The sequence below is a fragment of the Meles meles genome, chromosome 21 (assembly GCF_922984935.1).
Source record: "Meles meles chromosome 21, mMelMel3.1 paternal haplotype, whole genome shotgun sequence".
NCBI classification, from domain to species: domain Eukaryota; kingdom Metazoa; phylum Chordata; class Mammalia; order Carnivora; family Mustelidae; genus Meles; species Meles meles.
In genome coordinates, this window is record NC_060086.1 from 10,494,106 (window position 1) to 10,520,390 (window position 26,285).

The 26,285-nt window shown below is 46.0% G+C and overlaps 1 protein-coding gene across 10 annotated transcripts in view; it reads right to left on the reverse strand.

Moving 5' to 3' along the window:
* Positions 1 to 7,483: 7,483 nt before the first annotated feature.
* TMEM225B (transmembrane protein 225B) overlaps positions 7,484 to 26,285 on the reverse strand; it is a 30,786-nt gene continuing 11,984 nt past the window's right edge. For 4 of the 10 annotated variants that reach the window (XM_045993363.1, XM_045993367.1, XM_045993365.1 and 1 more), the window contains 8 exons: positions 21,295 to 21,469; positions 19,643 to 19,720; positions 18,172 to 18,382; positions 16,527 to 16,673; positions 16,025 to 16,096; positions 15,572 to 15,709; positions 8,664 to 8,722; positions 7,484 to 7,832 (listed from right to left, as the gene is read on the reverse strand). In XM_045993363.1, the coding sequence (XP_045849319.1) occupies positions 7,707 to 7,832; positions 8,664 to 8,722; positions 15,572 to 15,709; positions 16,025 to 16,096; positions 16,527 to 16,673; positions 18,172 to 18,382; positions 19,643 to 19,654 (765 nt within the window). In that variant the 5' untranslated portion in view covers positions 19,655 to 19,720; positions 21,295 to 21,469 and the 3' untranslated portion in view covers positions 7,484 to 7,706. Of the gene's footprint in view, positions 7,833 to 8,663; positions 8,723 to 15,571; positions 15,710 to 16,024; positions 16,099 to 16,526; positions 16,674 to 18,171; positions 18,383 to 19,642; positions 19,721 to 21,294; positions 21,470 to 26,285 lie in introns of all 10 variants that reach the window. The other 6 variants (XM_045993372.1, XM_045993368.1, XM_045993370.1 and 3 more) reach the window with 6 other exon arrangements.

A 26,285-nucleotide genomic window follows, 5' to 3' on the forward strand; every position in this document is an offset into this window, starting at 1 on the left:
GACAGGTGCGTGAGGAAAGAGCCCCTTTCCGCTTCCTCTCTAGGACTCCCGGAGGTCGGGGAGTCTCTATGGTCGCCGGTCCACTGGGCCTGTCCCGGGAGACTGAGCGTCTCTTCCCGGGCTAACTCTTGCCCTAGAGGCTCGAGGTCCTCATGGTCGTCAGGTCCTTTGGCGCCTCCGTGCCTTGGCATCTGCTTTCCCTTCGTGAGAAGGTCCCTCTAGACACGCTACTGGACATGAAGCCTCTTTCAGCAGGCTTTATCCGCCAACACATACTTATTGCGCGCCTCTTGTACTTTGTGACGTGGGTGACAGAGGGAAGCACCTAATCCTTTAGGTTCGCATAAGAGGGGCCTCCCCCCTCCAGTAGTTGGGAGGAGGGAGTCAGGGAAGACTTCCTGGAGGAGAGGCACCTCCGCTCAGATTTGAAGGGTGAGTTTTTAGAAAGTGAGGTGAGCGTCCCCAGTGAGTGGGGAGGGGTTGGCGGCATTCCCACACCACCCAGGCCTCTCGAGCAGACGGTTAAACTTAGTATTTCAGCTGGTGAGCTAAAGGCAATGGGGAGCCATGGAAAGGTTTCAAGGCGGGAAGGGACACATTTTGCGAAGATGCTGCTGAGAACCCTTCGAGAAAGACCGGGGAAGAGGGGAGGGAGCTGGAGAAACCAGCTGACCGCTTAAAAGAAGCTTAAGAAGCAGTCCAGATGGGAGAAGATATTTGCAAATGACAGTACAGACAAAAGGCTGATATCCAGGATCTATAAAGAACTTCTCAAACTCAACACACACAAAACAGATAATCATGTCAAAAAATGGGCAGAAGACATGAACAGACCCTTCTCCAATGAAGACATACAAATGGCTATCAGACACATGAAAAAATGCTCATCATCACTAGCCATCAGGGAGATTCCAATTAAAACCACATTGAGATACCGCCTTACACCAATTAGAATAGCCAAAGTTAGCAAGACAAGAAACAACATGTGTTGGAGAGGATGTGGAGAAAGGGGAACGCTCTTACACTGTTGGTGGGAATGCAAGTTGGTGCAGCCACTTTGGAGAACAGTGTGGAGATTCCTCAAGAAATTAAAAATAGAGCTTCCCTATGACCCTGCAATTGCACTGCTGGGTATTTACTCCAAAGATACAGATGTAGTGAAAAGAAGGGCCATCTGTACCCCAATGTTTATAGCAGCAATGGACACGGTCGCCAAACTGTGGAAAGAACCAAGATGCCCTTCCATGGACAAATGGATAAGGAAGATGTGGTACATATACACAATGGAGTATTATGCCTCCATCAGAAAGGATGAATACCCAACTTTTGTAGCAACATGGACGGGACTGGAAGAGATTATGCTGAGTGAAATAAGTCAAGCAGAGAGAGTCAAGTATCATATGGTCTCACTTATTTGTGGAGCATAACAAATAACATGGAGGACATGGGGAGATGGAGAGGAGAAGGGAGTTGAGGGAAATTGGAAGGGGAGGTGAACCATGAGAGACTATGGACTCTGAAAAAGAATCTGAAGGTTTTAAAGGGGCAGGGGGTGGGAGGTTGGGGGAGCCAGGTGGTGGGTATTATGGAGGGCACACATTGCATGGAGCACTGGGTATGGTGCATAAACAATGAATTCTGTTATGCTGAAAAGAAATATAAAATAAAATAAAATAAAAAAGAAGCAGTCCAGGAGAGAGAGGATGATACAGACCTGGGCCAGTCCCCAAGACCAGAAACTGCCAGGAGTGATTCGATAGGAAACTTACTGGGGAAGTAACATTGCCATGGTTTGAGGATTGATTGGATCTGGAGGATGACAGAGAAGGTGAAATAATTTAGTAAATGACCAAAGCCACATATATCAATAAGAATGAACATTTTTAAAGCAAACAATTTATTGGTTATCTGGAAAGAGATAATGTTGGGTCCATACCTTATGACGCATTCAGGACCAAGTCCAGCTGGGCTCAGAGGATCACAGATGTTTTTATATTACAAATTATATAATCAGTCCACCTTGGGAATAGTGTTATAGCCTACATCTGCTAACATGCACTCACATCTGAGAGTTATTAGACAACCTTGACATCCAGGGCCAAATGAAACTGCCTGATTGGCTCAGTCTATCTGGGAACACTGAGCTATTCCTAGTGATATCAAAAACCTTCCATCAGCTTGCCACGGAGAAGACACAGAGAAGAGAGTGTTCTGGCAGAGGCAGGATTGGATCAGATCACAGGTTTCCAGGGCAGGTTTGGAGAGGAATTGGGAAGAAAAAATTCAAAAAGATTCAAAGAGATGGTCTAGGTTAGGGCTCAGCAAACTTTTTCCACGAAAGGCCAGAAATAACTATCCTAAGTTTTGCTGGACACATTTTCATATATTCTTCATTTTTGAAATCCTGTAAAAATGTCAAAACCATGTTTAGCTCACACCCAGTGCTAGCTTTGACACAAGGGCTGTAGCTGGCTGACCCCTAAAGTAGATGGTTTTAAAATCATTCTACAGAGGTGTTTGAGGAGTTCATTCTTGGCCTCTTTCCCCAGTGATATTACCTGTTGAGAATGCACAGGACAATGATAGGCTTAAATAATGAAGTAAAAAAACTGAAATATCTATTGTGAGGAATAATGTAAGAAAAAACTGTAGGGGCACCTGGGTGACTCAGTTGGTTAAGCATTTGCCTTCCGCTCTGGGTCTTGGCATTGAGCCCCACAGGGGGCTCCCTGCTCAGCGGGGAGCCTGCTTCTCCCTCTCCCTCACCCTCTCCCCCTGCTTGTGCTCTCTTTCTCTGCCCCCCCACAGTTTGTGCTCTCTCCTCCTCCCTCTCTCTCTCAAATAAATAAAATCTTTTAGAAAAAAGAAAAAATTGTAAGGCAAATGGCAAGATTGTCAAGCAACACTGAACACCCAAGTGAGATTGAAACCAAACAAGTGATAGAATCAAGCCACACAATTGTTTGTGCAATCTGGGGCAAATCTGCTTAAAAATAACAGGTGGATTGATCTAATGTTGGGATTTGACATAGAGAATCCCGGAGTGGAGGGAAGGAGTACTCTGGTGGGAAAAGTTTGTGCTGAGTGGCCAGGAGTCTAAGCTGAGCAGAGAGGAGGGATGGAAACCAACAAGAACGGAACAGCTGAGGAATGAGAGGTTGGGATGAGGCCGTGAAGCAGGTTCCAGAAATGTTATAGGCAAACTAAGCATAAAATGCATATCCTGTTTGTTTCCCATAAACAGAACCATGCTATATTATTCTGCACTTTGCTTTTATTCACTAAACAACATCTCTTTCCGTGTCTACACATATCGATCTATTCCACTCTCTTTAACCAGCCGCATAGTGTTCCAGTGCATGGATTTGCCATGACTTATGGAGACTCTTGGTAGACTTTTAGGATGTTTCCAGCATTAAGATTTACCAGAAATAGGGGCACCTGGGTGGCTCAGTGGGTTAAAGCCTCTGCTTTCGGCTCAGGTCATGATCCCAGGGTCCTGGGATCGAGCCCCACATCTGGCTCTTTGCTCAGCGGGGAGCCTGCTTCCCTTCCTCTCTCTCTGGCTGCCTCTCTGCCTACCTGTGATCTCTGTCTGTCAAATAAATAAATAAAATCTTAAAAAAAAAAAAGATTTACCAGAAATATAGGATGAACATTGTTAACCATTCTTGAAAGTTTTATCCAAGGATAAATTCCATACATAGAATTGCTGGGTCTAAAAGTTATATGCATTTGGAATTTTGTCAGCTACTGCCAAATTTTCCTGCAAGGAGTCTGCACAAATTTCCATTCTCACTGACAATGGGCGATTAACATTCATTTCCCCACAATCTCATCAACATTAGATGTTATCAAACTTTTCCATCTTTGCCAATCTGATGAGGGAAATAAATGATGCCACAATTTTTACTTGCATTTCTTAATTATAAGGGAAGTCAATCATTATTCCTGCCCACATTATTTACTTGTATTTCTTTTTCTGTGGACTAGCTATGTTTATCCTTCCCTCTTGTTTCTGTTAGGTTATTTATCTCTTTCTTATTGATATATGTGTTTTCTGGACATTTGAGACAATTGGCCCTTTTCTAAATGTCTTGCAAGTATTTTCTTTTTTGTCTTTTTTTTTTTTTTAAGATTTATTTACTGGGGCGCCTGGGTGGCTCAGTGGGTTAAGCCTCTGCCGTCAGCTCAGGTCATGATCTCAGGGTCCTGGGATCAAGCCCCGCATCGGGCTCTCTGCTCAGCAGGGAGCCTACTTCCCCCTCTCTCTGCCTCTCTGCCTACTTGTGATCTATCTCTCTGTCAAATAAATAAATAAATTCTTTTAAAAAAAAGATTTATTTACTCACTTGAGAGAGAGAGAGAAAAATAGAACAGGGGGAAGGGCAAAGGGAGAGGGACAGAGAGAATCCTCAAGCAGACTCCATACTGAGCACAGAGCCCAACTCGGGACTCAGTCCCAGGACCCTGAGATGATAACCAACTGTGCTATCCAGGTGCCTCCCCATTTGTGTTTCTTAATGAATTTCATGCATGACCAAAGATTGTATGTTTTATGTATTCAAATTCATTTATCTTTTTTTATATTTTTTAAGATTTTATTTATTTATTTAAGAGAGAGAGCGTGCACGCACCCACACACACAAACCTGGGTTGGAGGAGGGGAGGATTGAAGGCGAAGGGGCAGAGGTTGAAGGAGAAGCAGACTCCTGCTGAGCAGAGAGCCCAAGGTGGGACTCAAACCCAGGACCATGAGATCATGACCTGAGTGGAAGATAAGTGCTTAAGCAACTGAGCCACTCAGTCACCCTTCATTCATTCTTTTTTAAAAATCTCTGTGCCTTCCAAGGGCACCTGAGTGACTCAGTCCATTAAGTGTCTGCCTTTGGCTCAGATCCTGATCCTGGGGTCCTGGGATCAAGCCTTGTGTCAGGCTTCCTGATCAGTGGGGAATCTGCTTCTCCCTCTCCTTCTGCTTCTCCCCCCTGCTCATGCTCTAGCCTGTTCTCTCTCTCGCTCCCTCAAATACATAAAATCTTTTTTTAAAAAATCTCTGTGCCTGGGTGGCGCAGTGGGTTGGGCCTCTGCCTTTGGCTCAGGTCCTGATCTCAGGGTCCTGGGATCCCCCCGCATCAGGCTCTCTGCTCAGCGGGGGGTCTGCTTCCCTCCCCACCCCGTCTGCATCTCTGCCTACTTGTGGTCTCTCTCTCACTGTCAAATAAATATAAACAAATAAATTCTTAAAAAGTCTCTGTGCCTTCCATACTCCCAATGACTAGCAAGTTTCCCTCAACACCATTTGTTGAAGGCCATATTTTTCCCTGTATAAAGTTGCCTCTATGTTTGGACTCTTATTCTTTAATCTAGCCCTATGTCAGAACCTGCCAAATTGTTTAATAACCACAGTTTTATATTTATCTTTTATATTTGGAGAGCTATTCTACATCACTGGCCCTTCTTTCATGATGTAAAGAGAAGATTTTTGAAGAAAAGTTAAGAACAGCACTCTGAAAACTGCAAAGGAAACCAGACAAATTCCAACCTCATGCTTCTGGCCCCGAGAGGTCAGAATATAACCAAAGGATTGTTAGGGAAAACGGCAATGTCAAAAAGAAAACAGCTCAGGGATGCTGAGCAAATGAGGGCATTTTTTCCTAGCAAGGAACATGATACGGAATGAGTTGAGAGCACTATGAGGCTCTGAGAGAAAAGAACGGGTAAAGGGAGGAAGGAAGGGAGAAGGAGACAGAGAGACAGAGGGAGAGGGGAAGAAAATTATCTGACAAAAGACATCACCTCTGTGGTTCTTATTTTAAAAATGGGTAGAATTATACCTGGCCTATCTTTGGCAGGACAAAGTAAAATGACAGATGTGAGAGTTGTTTTAGCATTAACAATGGAAATGTAGGTTATAGGGGTGCCTGGGTGGCTCAGTCAGTCGAGCAACTGACTCTTGATTTCAGCTCAGGTCCTGATCTTGGGGTCCTAAGATCAGGACCTGAGTCAGGCTCAGTGGGGAGTGTGCTTAAGATTTTCTCTCCCCCTCTGCCCTTTATGCCCCCCAACTCCCTTTCAAGTAAGTAAATCTTAAAAAAAAAAAAAAAAAATGAAGGTTATAAGTTCAGAGTGCTGGTATGGACAGTTTGGGATTTTTTTTATATATTACCCTTTCTTATTTAACTTTTATAATTCAATAGGAGGTTTTGAAAAGGTAAAACACATGTTTTGAGAGTCAACATCATATAAGTTACCCGCAGAGAATTACTGCTCCTATCTCTGCCTTCTGCTCCCACCCCATTCCCTAATCTATCTCCATCGCCAAAGATTTATTAGTTTATTGTATGAGCTTCAAGCATTTATTTGCAAATACTAATATTTGGATATTTTCCTTATCTTCTCCCCATTTCTTGCATGAAAGGAACTACACCAGGTACCTTGTTGTTTTTTTTTTTGTTTTGTTTTGTTTTTTAAATATTTTATTTATTTATTTGACAGAGAGAGAGGTCACAAGTAGGCAGAGAGGTAGGCAGAGAGGGAGAAACAGGCTCCCCACCGAGCAGAGAGCCCGATGCGGGGCTCGATCCCAGGACCCTAAGATCATGACCTGAGCCGAAGGCAGAGACTTAAACCACTGAGCCACCCAGGCGCCCCGGTACCTTGTTTTTTTAATCATGTAATATGTCCTAGAAAATTTTCTGTGTCGGTACATAAACATCTTTTTTTTTTTTTTAAGATTTTATTTATTTGACAGACAGAGATCACAAGTAGGCAGAGAGGCAGGCAGAGAGAGAGGAAGGGAAGCAGGCTCCCCGCTGAACAGAGAGCCCGATGCGGGGCTCGATCCCAGGACTCTGGGATCATGACCCGAGCCCAAGGCAGAGGCTTTAACCCACTGAGCCACCCAGGCGCCCCGGTACATAAACATCTTTCTCACTTTCTTTTCCCCTTAAGCTAGTGTGGATGTAACATAATTTAACATGTCCCCCATTCATGGACATGTGAATTGCTCATTTGATGTGACAAATGCGACCCTTTGTATCCGTGCACCTATATGTCAGTTTTAAACATGCGTGCAGGTGTATCTGTCAGATAAATCATTAAATTGAGAATGTTAAAGCAGGAATGCTCCTGCAGTCTCGCACACATTGTAAGAGTCCCCTCAGCAGGGGTTATGTCATTTTTTACTTCCATCTACAACACGTGAATTCCCGCCACCCCACAGCTTAGCCGACACAAAGGCCCATCAAAATTTTGAGTTTTGGGGCGCCTGGGTGGCTCATCGATTAAGCACCTGCCTTAGGTTCAGGTCATGATCCCAGGATCTTGGGACAGAGCCCGACATCTGGCTCTGTGCTCAGTGGGGTGTCTCCTTCTCCCTCTCCTTCTGCCACTACCCCCGTTTGTGCTCTCGCTCTCTCTCAAATAAATCAATAAAATCTTAAAAAAAAAAAAAAAGACAAAACACTCAGGAAACACAGACTAATTCAAAAAACTTTTAATAAACTGCAAATACAAGCAAGACAGAACAGTTGTGAGTACAGGGAAGGGGACCACTGATCTGAGTCACGAAGCTCCTTGGAAGCGGCGGAGACCAGCTGCCCCTTAGGCCTCCGCAGGCTCATACAGCTGAGGACGCCTGGAGGACGCTCTCTTGGACTAGATAACCGTTTCTTCCTTCAGCAATGTCTCCTTTTGTATGGAGCTCAGGTCTCCTCCCAAACTCTCCAGATTCTCCAGGTTGGGGATGCCCTGGGTCTCCTCGATACTCCGGGAATTGGGCAACCAATGGCAGCTAAGGCAGGCTGTTTCCTGGAAGAGGCAGATGGCACCTGGGTAACAGCGAAAGTTTGGGTCAGGTTAGGGATTGAGGTCAGGAACGCCCTCCTCGAATGTGACCCCCTCTGACCTGCATCTAACCTCCCTAATTCTCCCCTCCAATAGAGAGTATCACAGAGACAGATGGAAAACAGAATGCATCACAAGACAAGGCAGACGAACAGATGGATAAACTCACAGAACCAGAGCCAGTGCTGGAGGGCGTCTTAGCAACCGGCTAACTATTAATAGGTAAGAAAACAAGGTTTAGGAGAGGAAGGTCAGACACAAAACCCAGGCCTCTTGATGCCCCGCTCAAGACTCCCAGCGAAGTAAAAGAAAGGAAAAAGAGAGCTGATGTCACAAATGGAGATAGCTTGAGTGAATAATATATGCTGTGTTAAGGTTAAGGCTAAGGGAAAGGACAACTTCGATGTTCTGATATGTGTGATAGCAGACTACATACTCTCCCACTGAAAAAAACCCAAAAACTCGACAGAAGATATTTCTTCAGAAACCTATTGGTAAATACAGCATCAAACTGGCATCAGGGTAAGGCATTCTTAGGAACAAAACTCTAGTGAAAACAGAAACCTAGAGAGTTTAAGCAAGCATACAATCAGCCTTCACCGTAGGGACATACACTCAACCCAGGTGACCCTGAGTTTCCATTCTTTTGGACATTTGGGACACAAAGTGAGAGGAAAAGCCCAGGGCCTGCTCAAGATGACCAGTCTAACAAGGCTCTGCCATATGGAGCTAGAACTTCAAAGTTACCTGTATTGACTGAGAATTCATAAACAGAGGCTAGCTGTTCTGTGGGTCTGCAACCAAATTCACAATACCTGTTGTGATCCTTGGCTAGCTGTACATCCGAGCATCAAACAGGAGCAAATGCAAATCCCTTTTTGAAAAAAACCACTTTAAATACAGGCCTCAATTAGTTTCTACTGGGAAAAAAAAAAAAAAAAAAACTTCCAAGGAAAATGAATTCACAAACATACCAAGAAACAAGGCACCAGAAACAAGAGCCAGTAGAAATAGCAGCCTCCGGACACAGACCTGCATATCATTCAGTTGTTAAACTTAAAAGACACAGAATCGGGGTGCCTGGGTGGCTCAGTGGGTTAAGCCTCTGCCTTCAACTCAGGTCATGATCTCGGGTCCTGGGATCAAGCCCTGCATCAGGCTCCCTGCTCAGCAGGGAGCCCGCTTCCCTCTCTCTCTGCCTACTTGTGATCTCTGTCTGTCAAATAAATAAGTAAAATCTTTAAAAAATAAAAGACACAGAATGCAAAGTATGCTTAACATGAATAATAAAAAATGTAGAGAATAGATTAAAAGTATAAATAAGGAAAAACAGCATAAAACTAACACAAATTAAGGGAAAATATAATTCCAGTTATAAAAAGATTCACAGATTGAGTGAAATAAAAATGTAATGAACGGGTAAAGCAGCCAACCAGACACAGCTGGAAAGTGAATGGATGAAATTGAAGATCTACATGAGTTATTCAGAAGGCAGCCCAGAAAGACAAAGAGATGGAAAGCATGAAAAGACAGAGAGAGAGACATAGAATAGAGTGACAAAGTCTAACAGATGTCTTCCTGGCGTTCTGCAAAGAAAAGAAAAGAGAGAGGAAAGCACACAGAGATTAAAAAAAAAAAAGAGAGAGAGAGAGAGAGATTAAGATGGTTGAGAAATTTTGAAAGACCTCACTCCTCAGACTCAGTTCACACCACAAGTCATGACACAAATATCCACACCCTGTAAGGTACCAAAGAAAGTCTGAGAGAAAACTAAGATTGCTTCAAAAAGAATGATATTTTTAGAGTCAACAACAATGGAAGTGGTCAAATAAGAAAAAATAATAGAATAATATCTTGGATGCTTAGGGATACTGTCAACTTCAAAATATAAGTTCAGCAAAACTAATTTTAATAAACAAAAATGAAAGGAAGGGGGCGCCTGGGTGGCTCAGTGGGTTAAAGCCTCTGCCTTTAGCTAAGGTCATGATCCCATGATCGACTCCCACATTGGGCTCTCTGCTCGGCGGGGAGCCTGCTTCCCCTTCTCTCTCTGCCTGCCTTTCTGCCTTGTGATCTCTCTCTCTCTCTCTCTCTTTCTGTCAAATAAATAAATAAATAAATAAAATCTTTTTAAAAAATTTTTAAAAATGAAAGGAAGATAATTTCATACAAACAAAATATGAGAGTGTATCTCTAATTGACCCTCACTAAAACCCATTATAAAGTATGTATTTCAGGCAGAAGGACAGAAGGTCTGAGAAGGGTTGATGAGCAACTAAATTGGTAAATATGTGGGTAAATTTAAACAAATAAATATCAAATGCATAAAATAACAATAACATCAAATGTATAGAATTAAAAAGGAAACAGAAGAAACTAAAACATACGAAACAGCATATAAATTGGGAAGACATTACCTTGTATTATTTATAAAGAGAATAAATATGTTGGTGAAATTTCAACTTTGTTTAGTAAGCATGTTTAGTGTTTAGTAGCATGTTTAGTAAGCATGTTAAAATGACAAGAGTCGCTACTACAAGATAGACTACATGACTTCCAAACTAAAGAGGGAGGAAATATTTAATGAGAACTGTATCGATCAAAGTCAATCAATTCAAAGCAAGGCAAGAGAGGTGGGGAGCAGAAAAAACTGAAAGCAAAAAGTAAGATGGTAGGAAAAAATACAAATATATCAGTAGTCACAATAAATATAAATCAGTAATAAATGCTCCAGTTAAAAGACAAAGATTAGGGGCACCTGGGTGGCTCAGCTGTTAAGGGTCTGCCTTCGGCTCAGGTCATGATCCCAGGGTCCTGGGATCGAGCCCCACATCAGACTCCCTGGTCAGCAGGAAGCCTGCTTCTCCCTCTCCCACTCCCCCCTGCTTGTATTCCCTCTTTCACTGTCTCTGTCTCTGTCAAATAAGTAAATAAAATGTTTTTTTAAAAAAGACAAAGATGATAAAACTAGATGAAAAAGATACAATCACAAGCTATATGATTACATATAAGTAAAAGATTAGAAGGATCTATAACAGGCAAATACTAGAGCACTATTACTAGCTAGAGTAATACCAGATAAAACAGACTTTCACAAATGGGATTACTAGAAATAAAAAGGATCACAGCATGCATAATGATTAAAAGTTCAATTCACCAGTAAAACAGAACAACTTTTTTTTGCCTTTAAAATCATTTTATACACAATTTTCCCAACTTATTCTCCCCCTCAGTTAATAGAGCATGAAGGGCCCTCCACATCAATACATAAAGATTTGCTATACTTTTTAATAGCTACATAGTACTTCATTACACGAACGTAACATAAGTTTATCTATTTCTCTTCCTTAGATAATGCTGCAGAGAACATTCCTATATTTTCCCATACTTGTGCTAGTATTTCCATTTCATTGTGTTTTGAAAAGCCTGTTCTATAGTTATAGTTCCTAGACTTTCTTTCTTTGTGTTGAACTGAAATCTGTGTACCTGTGAATTTCTCTGCTGCCACCCCTCCCTTGATGTGGTTTTTCCACTTCCCTGTGAGCATGAATCTAGGCTTATAAAAATTTGTGAATACAGTTTCACTATACATATATTTGTCTCTTTTACTGGTAAACTTGAAATCACATGTTTTCAGGGCTTTAGCCTTGAAACAAGTATGATGCGATTAAAATGTGAGTTAAGGGGCGCCTGGGTAGCTCAGTGGGTTAAAGCCTCTGCCTTCGGCTCAGGTCATGATCCCAGAGTTCCAGGATCGAGCCCCACATTGGGCTCTCTGCTCAGCAGGAAGCCTGCTTCCCTCTCCCTCTGCCTGCCTCTCTGCGTACTTGTGATCTCTCTCTCTGTCAAATAAATAAATAAACTCTTAAAAAATAAAATAAATAAAATGTGAGTTAACTTTATTAATAACTGGATTTCTGGAAAGGTATGCTTTTGTAGCAGACCGTGTCTTTGTGGGCCTTTCCACATGGCTTCGATTGTGTTTCTTGACCTGAGAGATGCCAGCCACGTCTGTGCGTTGTGTGGTCAAGCAAGGTCAATTGTTAGGCTGTCATTAAGCCACTTACAAAGACCATTTAGAGGAGTTTTACAGGGAAAAAAATCAAAAGAAAAGTTTCCATCTATGTGTAAGCTCTGCCCCTCTGAAGCTGGCATCTGAATTGTCAGGAATGGTTCTTATCACATTAAGTTGGAAGCAATGAGAAAGGAAAACAGGGCATCTTGGGGCACCTGGGTGGCTCAGTGGGTTAAAGCCTCTGCCTTCAGCTCAGGTCATGATCCCAGAGCCCAGGGATCGAGCCCCGAATCGCGCTCTCTGCTTAGCAGGGAGCCTGCTTCCCCCTCTCTCTCTGTCTGCCTCCCTGCCTACTTGTGATCTTTGTCTGTCTAATAAATAAATAAATAAAAATCTAAAAACAAAAAAAAAAACTCAGGGCATATAAGTGAATGAAACTGAGAACTGCCTATAGGAAGTAGGCTCTATTGTACTTTTTTTTTCAGCCTTTTAAAATTAATGTAATTTTCTCCATTTAAAAAATATACTTGGAAATTAAAAATAGAGCTTCCCTATGACCCTGCAATTGCACTACTGGGTATTTACCCCAAAGATACAGATGTAGTGAAAAGAAGAGCCATCTGTACCCCAATGTTTATTGCAGCAATGGACACGGTCGCCAAACTGTGGAAAGAACCAAGATGTCCTTCAACGGATGAACGGATAAGGAAGACGTGGTCCATATACACGATGGAGTATTATGCCTCCATCAGAAAGGATGAATACCCAACTTTTGTAGCACATGGACGGGACTGGAAGAGATTATGCTGAGCGAAATAAGTCAAGCAGAGAGAGTCGAGTATCATATGGTCTCACTTATTTGTGGAGCATAACAAAGAACATGGAGGACATGGGGAGATGGAGAGGAGAAGGGAGTTGAGGGAAATTGGAAGGGGAGGTGAACCATGAGAGACTATGGACTCTGAAAAACAACCTGAGGGTTTTGAAAGGGTGGGGGGGTGGGAGGGTGGGGAACCAGGTGGAGGGTAATAGGGAGGGCACATACTGCATGGAGCATTGGGTGTGGTGCAAAAACAATGAGTACCGTTATGCTGAAAATAAATTAATTAAAAAAATATATATATACTTGGGTATCCTTATCATTTCCATTTTTTGAAAAACGAATTCATTATTTTCAGCTTTTGTTTTGATTTTTTTTATTGTGGTAAGAATACTTCAAATGAGATCTACCTACTTAATGAATCCTTAAGTGCACGGTACAGGTACAGTATTGTTAACTATAGGTATTATGTTGTGCAGCACATCTTTAGAACTTACTTATCTTGAATAACTGAGACATTATATTCATTGAACAACATCTCATTTTGCCCTGCTAGCTGCTGGCAACTACCATCCTACTCTGCCTCTATGACCTTGACTATTTCGGTCATCTCATATTGCACAATCATGCAGTATTTCTCCTTCTGTGACCAGCTTAAACCAGAACAATTCCAAATCAAGATTAGAATAATATAATAAATAAGCTTGATCTAATGTTTATAAGTGAAAAGTTGTGTTCAACATCAAACATCAAAATGGACCTCCAGGGGCGCCTGCGTGGCTCTGTGGGTTAAAAGCTTCTGCCTTTGGCTCAGGTTGTGATCCAGGGGTCCTGGGGTCAAGGCCCACATCCGGCTCCCTGCTAGGTGGGGAGTCTGCTTCCCCCTCTCTCTGCCTGCCTCTCTGCCTACTTGTGATCGCTCTCTGTCAAATAAATAAATAAAATCTTTTTTAAAAAAATGGACCTCCAACTAGGCTACAAGAAATCTCAATAAATCAGAACGCTTTAGGATTATATAGACCATGATCCCTCATCACATTGAAATTAAGTTAAAATCATTAACACGAAAATATAATAAAAAGTTACATGCTTGGAAATTTAAAAGTACACTCTAAAATAATCTATGGATCAAAAAAATCATAAGGGGAGCTAGAAAATATTTGAAATAGAATAATAACATAAAATACCTCATATGAAAATGGGAGCTGCAAATGAAGCAATTCTTACAGGGGAATTAAAGCTTTAATTGCCTACTTAGAAAAGAAGAAGTAGGGACACGTGGGTGGCTCAGTCAGTTAAGTGTCTGCCTTGGGCTCAGGTCATGATCCTGGAGTCCCAGGATAGAACCCTGCATTGGGCTCCCTGCTCAGGGGGGAGTCTGCTTCTCCCCCTGCACTTCACCCCTCTCATGCTCTGTCTCTCTCTCAAATAAACAAAATCTTAAAAAAGAAGAGAAGAAATAAGCAATGAGTTTAGATCCTGACTTAAGAAGCTGGAAAAGGAATAGCAGAATAAATGCAAAAAAGCAGCATGGAGGGAGGTTCAAAATAAGAAGCAAAAATTAATAAAATAGAAAACAAACATAAGGGGCGCCTGTGTGGCTCAGTGGGTTAAAGTCTCTGCCTTCGGCTCAGGTCATGATCCCGGGATCCTGGGATCGAGCCCCGCATCAGGCTCTCTGCTCGGTGGGGAGCCTGCTTCCTCCTCTCATTCTGCCTGTCTCTCTGTCTACTTGTGATCTCTGTCTGTCAAATAAATAAATAAAATCTTTAAATAAATTAATTAATTAAATTAAAAATAAAATTCTAAAATTTTAAAAAAAGAAAACAAACATAAAATATGAAGGTTCAAGAAAACTAAATGCTGGTCCTTTGGAAAGACTAAAAATGTGGTAAATCTGACACAAACCTGGCAATGAGAAAAGAAAAAATTAAGTATGAAAAATGAAGCATATAACTACAGATGCAGCACAAAATAAAGTTAAAAAAGAAAACATTTCAAGTAACTTTATGTCAATAAATTTCAAAATTTAGACAAAATGTATAAACCTATAGAAATATGTAAATTACCAAAACTAACTCAAGAAGAAATCAAATAGCTGAACGGTCCTATAGTAATTAAAAGAAACTGAACCATGAGCTTAAAATTCTCCCACAGAGAAATACCATATTCCTTCTATAGACAAGCTTAGTTTATACAATTAAGTACTTAAGATGTTAAAAATGGGGGCGCCAGGGTGGCTCAGCAGGTTATAGCCTCTGCCTTCGGCTCAGGTCATGATCTCAGAGTCCTGGGATCGAGTCCCACATCGGGCTCTCTGCTCAGCAGGGAGCCTGCTTCCTCTTCTCTCTCTCTCTCTCTCTGCCTGCCTCTCTGCCTGCTTGTGGTCTCTCTCTGTCAAATAAATAAATAAAATCTTTAAAAAAAATAAGTTAAAAAAGATAAGACAGTAAGGTGTTGGTGAGGTGAGTAAGATCACAGATTCCAAGACAGAGATAGAGACAGGCACAGAAACCTGTAGGAGTCAGGAACAGAATAAGATAGAATGTGAAATCTGGAGGCTGGTTCTAAAGTCAAGGAGGACAAGGGTGAGAGAGAGGACTGAGGCTCCGGAGCAGTGCTGTTCTGTAGAACTTTCTGCACTGATGGAAATTTCCGCATCTGCCCCATTCAATATGGCAGCTACTAGTACATTATAATGTTACCAAACACCTGAAGTGTGGTTACCATGGGTGAGGAACTGAACTTCTACAAATTTCATTTTAATTAATTAAATAGCCACAAGTAGTTAAGTGACTAGAGTTTCGGACAGCACCGCTCTAGAGCGTCCACGGCTCCTGAATCCAGACAGAGGGCAGGGAGAGGGGCACCAGCCCCAGGACACTCACCGGCCACTATGAACAGAACGATGGCAAAGCCAAGGACGTAGTAAGGCCACTGCACGGAGAACTGGGGGGGGCTGGGCTTCATCCTCAGATTCTGGATCTCCAGGGCATGCAGCAACAAGGCCAGGAAGGCACAGACCCCTGCAGGGTCACAGGGAGGCACTCTTGCTCTCCTCCCATGGTCCCCGCCTTTGCTCTTAATCCGACAGAGGCACGTGGTCCACACCGGTGGTGCTCCAGTGCAGAGCCTGTTTTCTCCAGCCCACACCTGTGCCCTGTCGGAGCCCGTAACCTCTACCCCACATGCCTCCATCCCAACTCATTTCAGAGCCCATGTGCCTCAGCTCCCAGGGGCCCCATAACCAGAAATCCCTTTCCCGGGTCCCCTCTGTGCCCATGCTGTTGGCTGACTCCAGTTGGGACCCCCTGGGTGCGATGTCTTGGGTGCAACTCAACCTGATTCTCCCACTGTGAGCGTTCCACCTTCTCCATGTGATGGGAGCCTCCCGGGGCAGGGCCTTGGCCAGCCTCTTAAAGTCAAAAGGTTCCAAAGGGCAGAGATGGTGTCTTCCATCCACTCATCCAAGAAACACTTATATTTCACTCATATTATATATTTCACTTCCACACTTTCATTCTGCGCCAGATTCTATGACAGTGGCTGGGATAGAGATGATGGCAAAAAAGAACCCCAGACCGATGACCCCAAGCCAACGCAGTGAGGGCTGTCCTAGCTCAAGTGCAGGGGGCCGAGCAGCCCCCCGGGGAGAGTGACTGTCATCCTGGGGGGCAGGCTGCCTCAGAGAAGGCAGCAGGTGAGAGGGGCCCTAAAAATTCCCTCTCTCCTGACATCACAGAAACCAACCATCTCCCTGCTTTTGGGTCCCCCCACCCCACCCCAACCCCTTCCCAAGGCCGAGGCTTGCCTGAGGACAAGGCCTGCCTGCCTCTTCCACACCTGTGAGGAAGCTGATGAAGGCTGACACCAGATTGTGCTTCCGGGTCCTGGGAAACAGCTGAGATGCAAAGGACACCAGGATGAAGGTGGTGAGGAAAGACAGGACAACCGCAGACAGCAGGAAAACGCGGCCGAGAATGATGTACACTGCAAGGGAGGGAAGCTGGGCTGCAGCTGGAAACCCTGACCCGTGACCGGGGACAGAGCCCCGCAGAGCCTACAGAGGAGGCCCCCGGAGCTCGCCACCCTCAGTCCCACGACGCGGCCTGGGACCATGGCTCCAACCCCGCCACTTTGCCTCCGAGAATGCTCTGGTTCCAACATTTTGTTCCCCATGACATGGAAGTGTATGGGGGGAAAAAAAAAACTAGACGGACAAATGGTCTTTTCAATAAACAATAAAAATTATAAAAGCTGCGTGTGGAAATGTGAAGAATTGTATCAGTATGGGTCACACTGAAATAAGCCCCTGGTGGAAAATCAGAACTTATGCGGTTAAGATGGTCTGAACTCTGGGGGGGAGGGGTGAATGCTTATTTATTTGTCCCAGTTAACAGAAGTAATGAAACAGATCCAAAATGGCAGGACCAGGGTCTCGATGATCCCCAACTATTGGCGTGACTCAGACGCACATTAAAAACACGTCTGTACGCCCTCCTAAGCACGGAGAGATGGACAGCTAGGGGACAAAAAGACAAAGGTGTTGCTAAAGACCCAAATGTTCTAGAATCTACTCTGGAGTTAAGCCAATGGTTCTCAATTGGGGGTGGTTTTACACACACACCCCGGGGATATCTGGCGATGCTAAGAGATAATTTTAGTTGTCGCAACTGAGGGCATCAATTGTGTCGGAGGGGGTAAGGGCGCCGTTAACTGTCCCGCATGGAAGAGGAGTGCCCCCACAACAGAGTATCCAGCCAAGTTTCAGCAGCACTGAGGCTGAGGAGCCCCAGATCGAACAGCACACACAGCGTGGCCTGTCTTCCCCAAAGAGGCTTCTCCGATTCTGTCACCAGGAGAGAGTCCCTAAGGACTCTTCCCCAAAGAGGCTCACCCCTTTTCCAAGACAGACATCCTCCTGACCTCCCTAAGTCCCTTGTAAAACACAGCCTCAAGTGCACCCATGGTCCATTGGGCTCATATCCACCTGCTTTCCCTTGAGAATGTGGTACTCGGGCCTGAGCACCTTATCTGCCGGGTTGCCACCTGCAGTCGGACGGGTGTTCAGCACAGGGGACGAGCGGGGGCTGAAATCCAGCCTGGGTCCTACTAACAAGGCTTTCCCCAGCTGGGAGCTGTGCCCACCCAAAAGGGTCCCTTGTCGGGGAGCTAGTAGCTGCCTTGGGAGGTGGCGGAGCCTCACAGAGTAGGGCAGGACACCTGCCCCTCCATCCTAGGTGAAGCCACTCCCACCCCAGAAATCAACTTCCTTGCTGACACATTTGCTCCTGACCCTGGTGGTCGACTTGATACTATTAACTTTTTGCTAGCCACGTACTTCCCTCTAGAGAGCAGAGGCTCAGAAAATGTCCTTATGCGCTTACTAAATTCTGTCCTCTCTGACTCCTTCTGGTCCTCTTGTCACCCAAGTCCCCATGCTGGCCCCATCTCCCCCTGTCCTGTCCCTGCCTCCATCCCTCCTTACCTGATAAGGGTCGAGGCTTCCAGCACTTGATATGGAAGCAGTTCTCAAACAGGCCACTGAAAAACACCTCGTGGGACTCCCCGTTTACCAGCCGTACCCAGAAGGGAAAGATGGAGACCAGCAGTATGAGCAGGTAGCCCAGGGAGGTCAAGGCTGGGGCTATGGCCCACGTGAATCCCTTCATGTCCTTGTTCTCTAAAGTCAGCATCACCTGTTCAAGGGAAAAGTGAGCGCTTCTCATGCGGAACAGGGGAAGGAGATGACGCCTGCAGAAATGTTAGCACACTAAGTGAGGCTCGGGAAATGTTGATTTCTTGGTCCGGATAAACTTGACGACCTTACAGACCGCTTCAGCAGACCTAAAATATGCACGAAACGTTTTCTGCCACTGAGTCACTGGGGGATCTTGGGCAAGTAGGGTCCCTTCTCTGAGCCCCAATTTCCACCTCAATAAATGATGTTGGACTAGGCCAGTCCCAAAGCCCCGCCAACCCTGAAGTTCTCACCACTCGATTCTGTCAAGAATCACCCCGCCTGCAAAGACCCCCTGCCCTGTGCTCCGCAGGCAGCTAACAGCCAATGGCTTTGGGGATTTCAGGATAACGATGGAGGTGGTCATTAGGCCGGGGTCTGAAGTGCAGAAGACAGGGCCCTCGAGAGTGAGTGGGCTGTTCTCTCTGGTCCACACCCTGTGCAATCCCCCCAGGCACTGGGGCCTCTCCAGGGTCCAGAGGCAGAACCCCGCCCCTGCAGCTGGGGCAGGGAGTGTCTCTGAGGCTGTGGGACCCACAGAGTGGGGGGTGCGCTCATGCACCGCCCCCCCCAAAATCTGCTGTTTATAAACACGTGAACAGCTACACTACTCTGAGTGCTGTCAGTCTGGTTTGGAAACAGCCTCCTGCGCTTTCCCCTCTTTCCTGTCACTAGCTTCTCTTTTTCCCACCTGAATAATCCTTCGCTCTGTCCAAAGCTCCCCTTAGATCTTCCCTCCACCCCCCAGGCCACACCGCTCAGTCACCTCACTGCTGGGCCTCAGTTTCCTTGCTCTAAAATGATGGAGTCAGGCAGTCCCCAGATCAGTCCCAGCTCTACAGCTCTCTGGTCCGAGCCATCCTCACGCCCCTGCTCCAGGTGGGGCGGAGTCCACTAGACACTGTCAGCAGATGGTCTGCACCCCCGCCTGATCCCCCGCAACCTCAACTTCCCTAAAACAGGCCTTCGTGTTTTCCCTGTTTTGGTCATGCTCCATCACCACGCGACACCTCCATCTCCTCCGCCTTCCTCCCAGGAAGTCCCCAAGCCCCTACTCTTCCTGCCCCACGCCTACAGGTCTCCCTCCCAAGCAGCTCCAGCCTCCCCAGGGTGGGGCAGGGGGGCCCTCTGCCTCTCCCACAAAGCTCAGCTTGGCCCCATCCACGGCACCCAGCCCTCCCAGCCACCGGCCACTACCTGTCATTCCGTCCACACTTACCGGACGCCCCATGCCCAGCTTAGGCCAGCAGCAGCGATTCAGGGATGAAAAAGACAGGAACTCGCAGGCTCTTGGTAACTAGAGGGGAGAAAGACACAAAAAACAGGTCACTGGGTACAAAGCCTTCCTCCCCCCGCCTGGGTGACTTCAGGGCCAATGTACCCCAGCATGCCACCTCTTATCTGCTCCCCCCCCCACACCTGGCAGCTCTCCAGTGAGGAGGACCTTGCCAACAGCCCTTAGCCCAGGGACTGGACCACTGCACCCCATGGACATACAACTTGGGGGATGCACTGATATCGGCTAGACTTAAAGGACCCTAGACATGTTAATACAACAGGGAAATCTGTTTGTTTTCAGGGGGTCCCTGTTTGTATACAGGGACCCCTTTGTACTGTTGAAATGGAGAGCAGGAGAGAAAGACCCACCACCACCGGTCAGCGCAGGGGCAAGGACCAGAATCCCACACGGCTGCCCCTCCCTCCCGCTTCAGGGCTCAGGCCCAGAGTTCAGCTTGGTGACTTTCAAATCAGGAACCAGTGAATTCTTCCTACAAGATAAGCTCATTTGCATGAGTGAGAAAGAGATTGTGAATGGGGTGTGGGGTGGGTTACAGAATTGCTAAAACTTTTAATTTTGCCAAAAGCATTCAAAACAGCAACACTTGGGTGACTCAGTGGGTTAAGCCTCAGTCACCGGCTCAGGTCGTGATCCCAGGGTCCTGGGATGGAGTCCTGCCTCCCGGCTCCTTGCTCAACAGGGAGCCTGCTTCTTCCTCTCCTTCTGCCGCTCGCCCTGCTTGTCGACACATTCTCTCTCAAATAAATAAATAAAATTAAAAAAAAAAAAAAAGAGGCATTCCAAACAAAACAAAAACAACTGTCAGCAACTATCACGCTGTCTTAATTATTATTTTAAAAGGACCCAGGAAAGTAAAAGAGCTGCGGCTCGGGGACCTTGGACCAGCGGGGAGCCGCTCCCCGGCTCCCTCAATCGGGGTTCCCTCGGGGAGAGTCCCTGAGCCACCCTGCAGCAGCCTGGATGCAGCCCTGTTCCCTCCGGAGGCCCCGCGCAGCCCCGGGGTCAGCAGGGAACTGTACTGGGAATGAAAGCGATGGACGAAAGAAAGTACATCTGGTCAGGACAGTGCGGGTACCCCTTTCCCGCCAGTGATTCGGGGCAACCTGGGCAGCAAACTGACCCCGGTTTGGTCAGAAGATCCTTCCTGCCGACGAGCTTCCTTGGCCCTTCTCTGGCCCCAAAGCCAGACCCCAAAATGGACCCAGACCTGACGATCCGCCCCCATCCTACAGTGGGTCCCAACAGCATGTAGGGTTCTGTACAGCCTGGAGGTGGGGGGTTGGAGGCCCTCTTCACAACCCCTTAACCGGGGAGACACCCTGACCCTCCCTCCCCCGCGGCCTCCCTTCCCTCCTTGGGAACCGTCAGGGTCTCCCGGTCTCCGGGGCAGGCTTCCCTCCAGGAGGGCCCCTCACCCGCGCCTTGGACCCCCAGTCCGCAGTTTCCGTTGGGCCTGGAGGCCCGGAGCGAGAGGTTGCACGGTCTGCGGACAGAGCCCACGGAGCCCGTGGGGCCCTGCGGAGGGGGGCAGGGGCTCACGGGCCCTGTGACCGCACCCGCCCGCCACTGACCTGGCTCTCCGCTCGGCGGGCCCTGGCCTCCGCAGCTGTTGGCGGTGGGCGCGCTGGAGGGGTTGGAAGCGATCCGGAGCTGGGCAGATCTGAATTCGAATTCCAGCTCTGCCATCACCAGGAGGGGGACCTTGGGTAAGTTACTTCTCCTTCCTGGGTGTCAGCTTTCTCATTCCTGAAACAGGAATGATAATAATAACTCCTCCTGCCGGGCTGAAAGGGCCTAATAGCAAGTGCCCCGAAGAAGGCTCCGACACCTCAGGACCCTTGATTTTTTTTTTTCCCCCTGATTCAAAATAAAAGAGCTGTAAAACACATTCTTGGGGCAACTGGAGAAAGTCTGAATATGGACTGCACTTCAGACGGTATTAGGGAATTAAATTCTTTTTCTTAGGTATGTTACTAGTGTCGCGATGATGCAGAACTGCCTTCCTCTTAGGAGAAGCATGACATTGTACTTAGGAGTGAAGGTTATATCCATGCTCACTTTCAAGTAATTCAGAAAAAAAGTATATGGATAGAAAGCAGGTACCGGAAAACAATAATAATTATTAATCTGAGTGATATATAGGGTGTTCATTTATACTTTTTTCCAGCTTTTTGGTATATTGAAATCTCTCAGATAAAATTATTGTTTAAGAACATATACACAGCAGGGCACCTGGGTGGCTCAGTGGGTTAAAGCCTCTGCCTTTGGCTCAGGTCATGATCCCAGAGTCCTGAAATCCAGTCCCCACCCCCCACCCCACCCCCAAGAATCAGGCTCTCTGCTCAGCAGGGAGCCTGCTTCCCCTCTCTCTGCTTACTTGTGATCTGTCTGTCAAATAAATAAATAAAATCTTAAAAAAAAAACATATACATAGCTGGATGCTAAACTTGGGTTTATCATTCAGCTACATGGTATCTCAGTGCTTTCTCCAATGACAGATACGATGTTCATGTTCGCTGCATAGTCCTCGCCCTCATGGAGCTTGCAATCTAGCACAGAGACAAGTAACTGAATACCTTTTTTTTTTTTTTTTCTCAAATGTGATCAGTGCACAAAGGAACAGAGCTACAGGGATTGCAGAGGCAAATACGGTTCAAGGGAAGACCTGCAAGGAGGCAGGATTTAGACGGAATCTTATCCCGTAAAGGGGACAGCATTGTGCAAAGGTTTTCACTGGCTCTACAGCAAGAACTACTATACAGGGTACACACGTGTGCACATGCACACGGGAAAGCTCCACTTACCTTTGCGACACTCAATGCATGCAAATATTGTCTATCCTGCTCCAGCCCTGCCTACTTTTTACTTTTACCCTCAGTGCTGATTGCAACTCACTATGATAAATTAACCTTATGACCCATTAGTTGCTTTGACCTACATTTGAAAAATACTGTGTTCAAGGGCCCAACGAATTTTAAAACGACTGAAAGGAGTACCCCCAAGAGGACTGAAGAAATCAATGGGCAGAGCTGGGGTGTGAAGGGTGTTGTAGAATTTCATCCTAAGAGCCATGACAGGTGAGATGAAAGCAGTCATGTTTGGATGCTAGTACCCAAATTCCTCTTCCTCCTTCTATCTTCCCTTTGCCCAAAGACTCCTACCTCTTTAACCAGAGCACAGGAAATGCCTCTCACCCAGGGGTCCCAAGGCTATATACACAGCACAGCTAGGGCTTACCAGGCCAGCCCACACTAGACTGGAAATTCTAGAATGTGTGCATAGGTTTAGGTTATAGCCTCCTCTAGAAATACTTTCATATTTTCCCAGCTCCAGGGTAGAGGACGGGCAACGGAGGAGTGAGTGCCTGCTGAAAACGGGGTTTTTCAGCCCCCCTGAGCTGGGGCTCTGACTTCCCCTAGGCTCTGTGCTTCCTTTGGCCAGAGCTCCAAAGGGAAAACCCAAGTCACCCAAACTGTAGTGGGTTTTTTTTGTTTTGTTTTTTTTTTTTCTTTTCAGCATAACAGAATTCATTGTTTTTGCACCACACCCAGTGCTCCATGCAATACATGCCCTCCTTAATACCCACCACCTGGCTCCCCCAACCTCCCACCACCCCTCTTTCAAAACCCTCAGATTCTTTTTCAGAGTCCATAGTCTCTCATGGTTCACCTCCCCCTCCAATTTCCTTCAACTTCCTTCTCCTCTCCATCTCCCTATGTCCTCCATGTTATTTGTTATGCTCCACAAATAAGTGAAACCATATGATACTTGACTCTCTCTGCTTGACTTAGTTTTACCAGGTAACAGAACTGGGAATTGAGCAGGTCCCTGCCCCCTCCCCTCCACACCCAGCTTACTGCCCTCAGGGAATCCCCTCAATAGCTGGCTCCAAATCCAAGGCCAGAGCCCCCTCCCACAGCTCCTTCCTCCTGGGACACCCTCTCTCCACTTTCACATGGGGCTCCTGATGCACTCCACACTCCCAGCCCCATCCTCTTACCAGCCCTTAGTGACTAAGCCACAGATCCTATATGGTCTTTTTGTGTCTTTCTCTCAGCACCTGTAAAGCATTAATATCCTCTATCGCATGGGTTCTCAACCTTAGGTGCACATTAGAATTACCTGGGAACTTGCAAAATCCCAATATCCAGGCCAAACACCACACCATAAAATCTCTGAGACTGGAACCAAGACTATAGTCTTCTGGAAGCTACCCAGGTGATTCCAGTATGCAACCTAAGTTAAGAATTCCTGCTCTACTGGGTCCTGCTGCAGCTAGGAGCTATGAGGGACAAGGGAGGTGCGGTTACTATGGTGTCAGGTGACCAGTCATCCCAGTTTGCCCAGGACCAAACATTTCTTGGTGTGGAATGTTCAGTACTAAGACAGAGAAAGGCTTGACCAACAACTGGGCTGAGTGGTTGCCCTTGTGTTTACCTGAGGCCTAAGAGCTTGGTCAGTTGCCTGGCCACTTGTAGTGGTTGTGCCCAAAGAATCAGAGCCCCCACTTTAGTGGGTTTTTTTTTGTTGTTGTTGTTGTTTTAACATTTTATTTAAGTAATCTCTATACCCAACACATGGGGCTTGAACTTACAACTCCAAGATCAAGTCACATGCTCTACTGACTGAGCGAGCCAGGCATCGCCCCGACCACACACACACACACACACCAACCTCAGTGCCTTTGATGCTGCTAGACAAACTCTTTTCTCCCCTTTCCTGGTCTCCACAGACACCTCTGCCCTTGAAGCCTGGCATTTGACCCCACGCACTTGCCTTATCCTGGGGTGCCCCTCTCTGTTATTCTCCACCAATCAGAATCCCGCCCAGCCTTCAACCCCAACTCATCAAGCTCTGCCTCAACCCTGATGCAGCTCAAGACCCCACAGAAGGAAAGGGCCCTTTCTGTGGTGAAGGGAATGGGGAGGGACTCAAGGAGGGTCATGAGTCGAGTGCAGTAAGTGGGCACTTGAGCTCAGACCCGACCTCACAGAGGGCAAGTCCATACTCAGGACATCCAGATGCAAGGCAGTCCTTAGAGCAAGGTCACCTTCAGTGAGTGCTGATAACCACCTATCGATTACAGAGGGAGAAAAGCAGAGGAGTGCAGACAGGAGATCTGAGATAAAGAAGACTGTGGTGTCTGGTAAACAGGTTCATTCCAGAGCCATGCACTCAGTACCTGCTGTGTGCACAGCACCAGACCAGACTTGGGAGCTATGAGACCGGCAATTTTCTATTTTAAGAGTCCACATTGTAAGTATACTTTTCATTTATATTTTAGATAATCATTAATCCAAACTAACTGGAGAAAAAATAATCTGATTATTTTGTAACCAAAAATAAGCATTTACTTGGGGTGCCTGTGTGGCTCAGTCAGTTAAGCATCCAACTCTTGATCTCAACTCAGGTCTTGATCTCAGGGTCGTGAGTTTGACTGCCCTTACCCCACCCCACCCCACCCCCTGTTATGCCCCATGCCCAACATGGAGCCTACTTTAAAAAAAGAAAAAGAAAAAGGGGCGCCTGGGTGGCTCAGTGGGTTAAAGCCTCTGCCTTCGGCTCAGGTCACGATCCCAGGTCCTGGGATCAAGCCCCGCATCTCTGCGCAGCGGGGAGCCTGCTTTCCTTCCTCTCTCTGCCTGCCTCTCTGCCTGCTTGTGATCTGTCAAATAAATACACAAAATCTTTAAAAAAAAAAAAGTTATATGGGGCACCTAGGTGTCTCAGTGGGCTGAGGCTCTGCCTTCGGCTCCAGTGATGATCTCAGGGTCCTGGGATCGAGTCCCGCGTCGGGCTCTCTGCTCGGCAGGGAGCCTGCTTCCTTGTCTCTGTTTTTCTCTCTCTCTCTCTCTCTGCCTGCCTCTCTGCCTACTTATGATCTCTGTCAAATAAATAAATAAAATATTTTTTTAAAAAAGTTATATCTATTATGTATCACCATTCAACTGCTTTGCTATTCAGCCTTTTCCTGGACAATTATACAATAGTGAAGCTCTGCCTCAGGTTATGATTTAAATTTTGTTATGAAGGAGTTTGAACCGTGGCTTTTTCTCAAAGGAAGTCATAAAAATTATTTTTTCAAAAACAGCCAGAAATTAACCATTCCTCTCTATCTAAACTGAAAATCAATGTGTACTTGTTCAAGAACAGTAAGCACATGTATGACTAGGATTTGATCAGAGAAGTAAAACCATGAGGACACACACACACACACACACACACACACACACAGAGCCCAGCAAAGGCAGAGCAGGATCCAGGGGAAGGTAGGCAAGTGGCAGGCCCTAGGGAGCTGAGTCAGCAGATTAGCAACAACGTGGGTGAGCCACAAAGATAATAACTGCTACTTTTCTTCTGCACTCCTGGTCTCCTTAGAATCTCCCTCTAGCCCACAAGAACCAGAAAAAAATACAGAAAAGGGAATTCTAGCAAATGCAGTTCAGCCCAAGTTGACACATAACAAAGCCCATAACGTGTCATCCTGAGAGATTGTTTGGTCTAGAAAATTTGCCTGTTTATTAAGTGCATTTATGTCCTATAAAGCAAAAAGAGAGTCTGC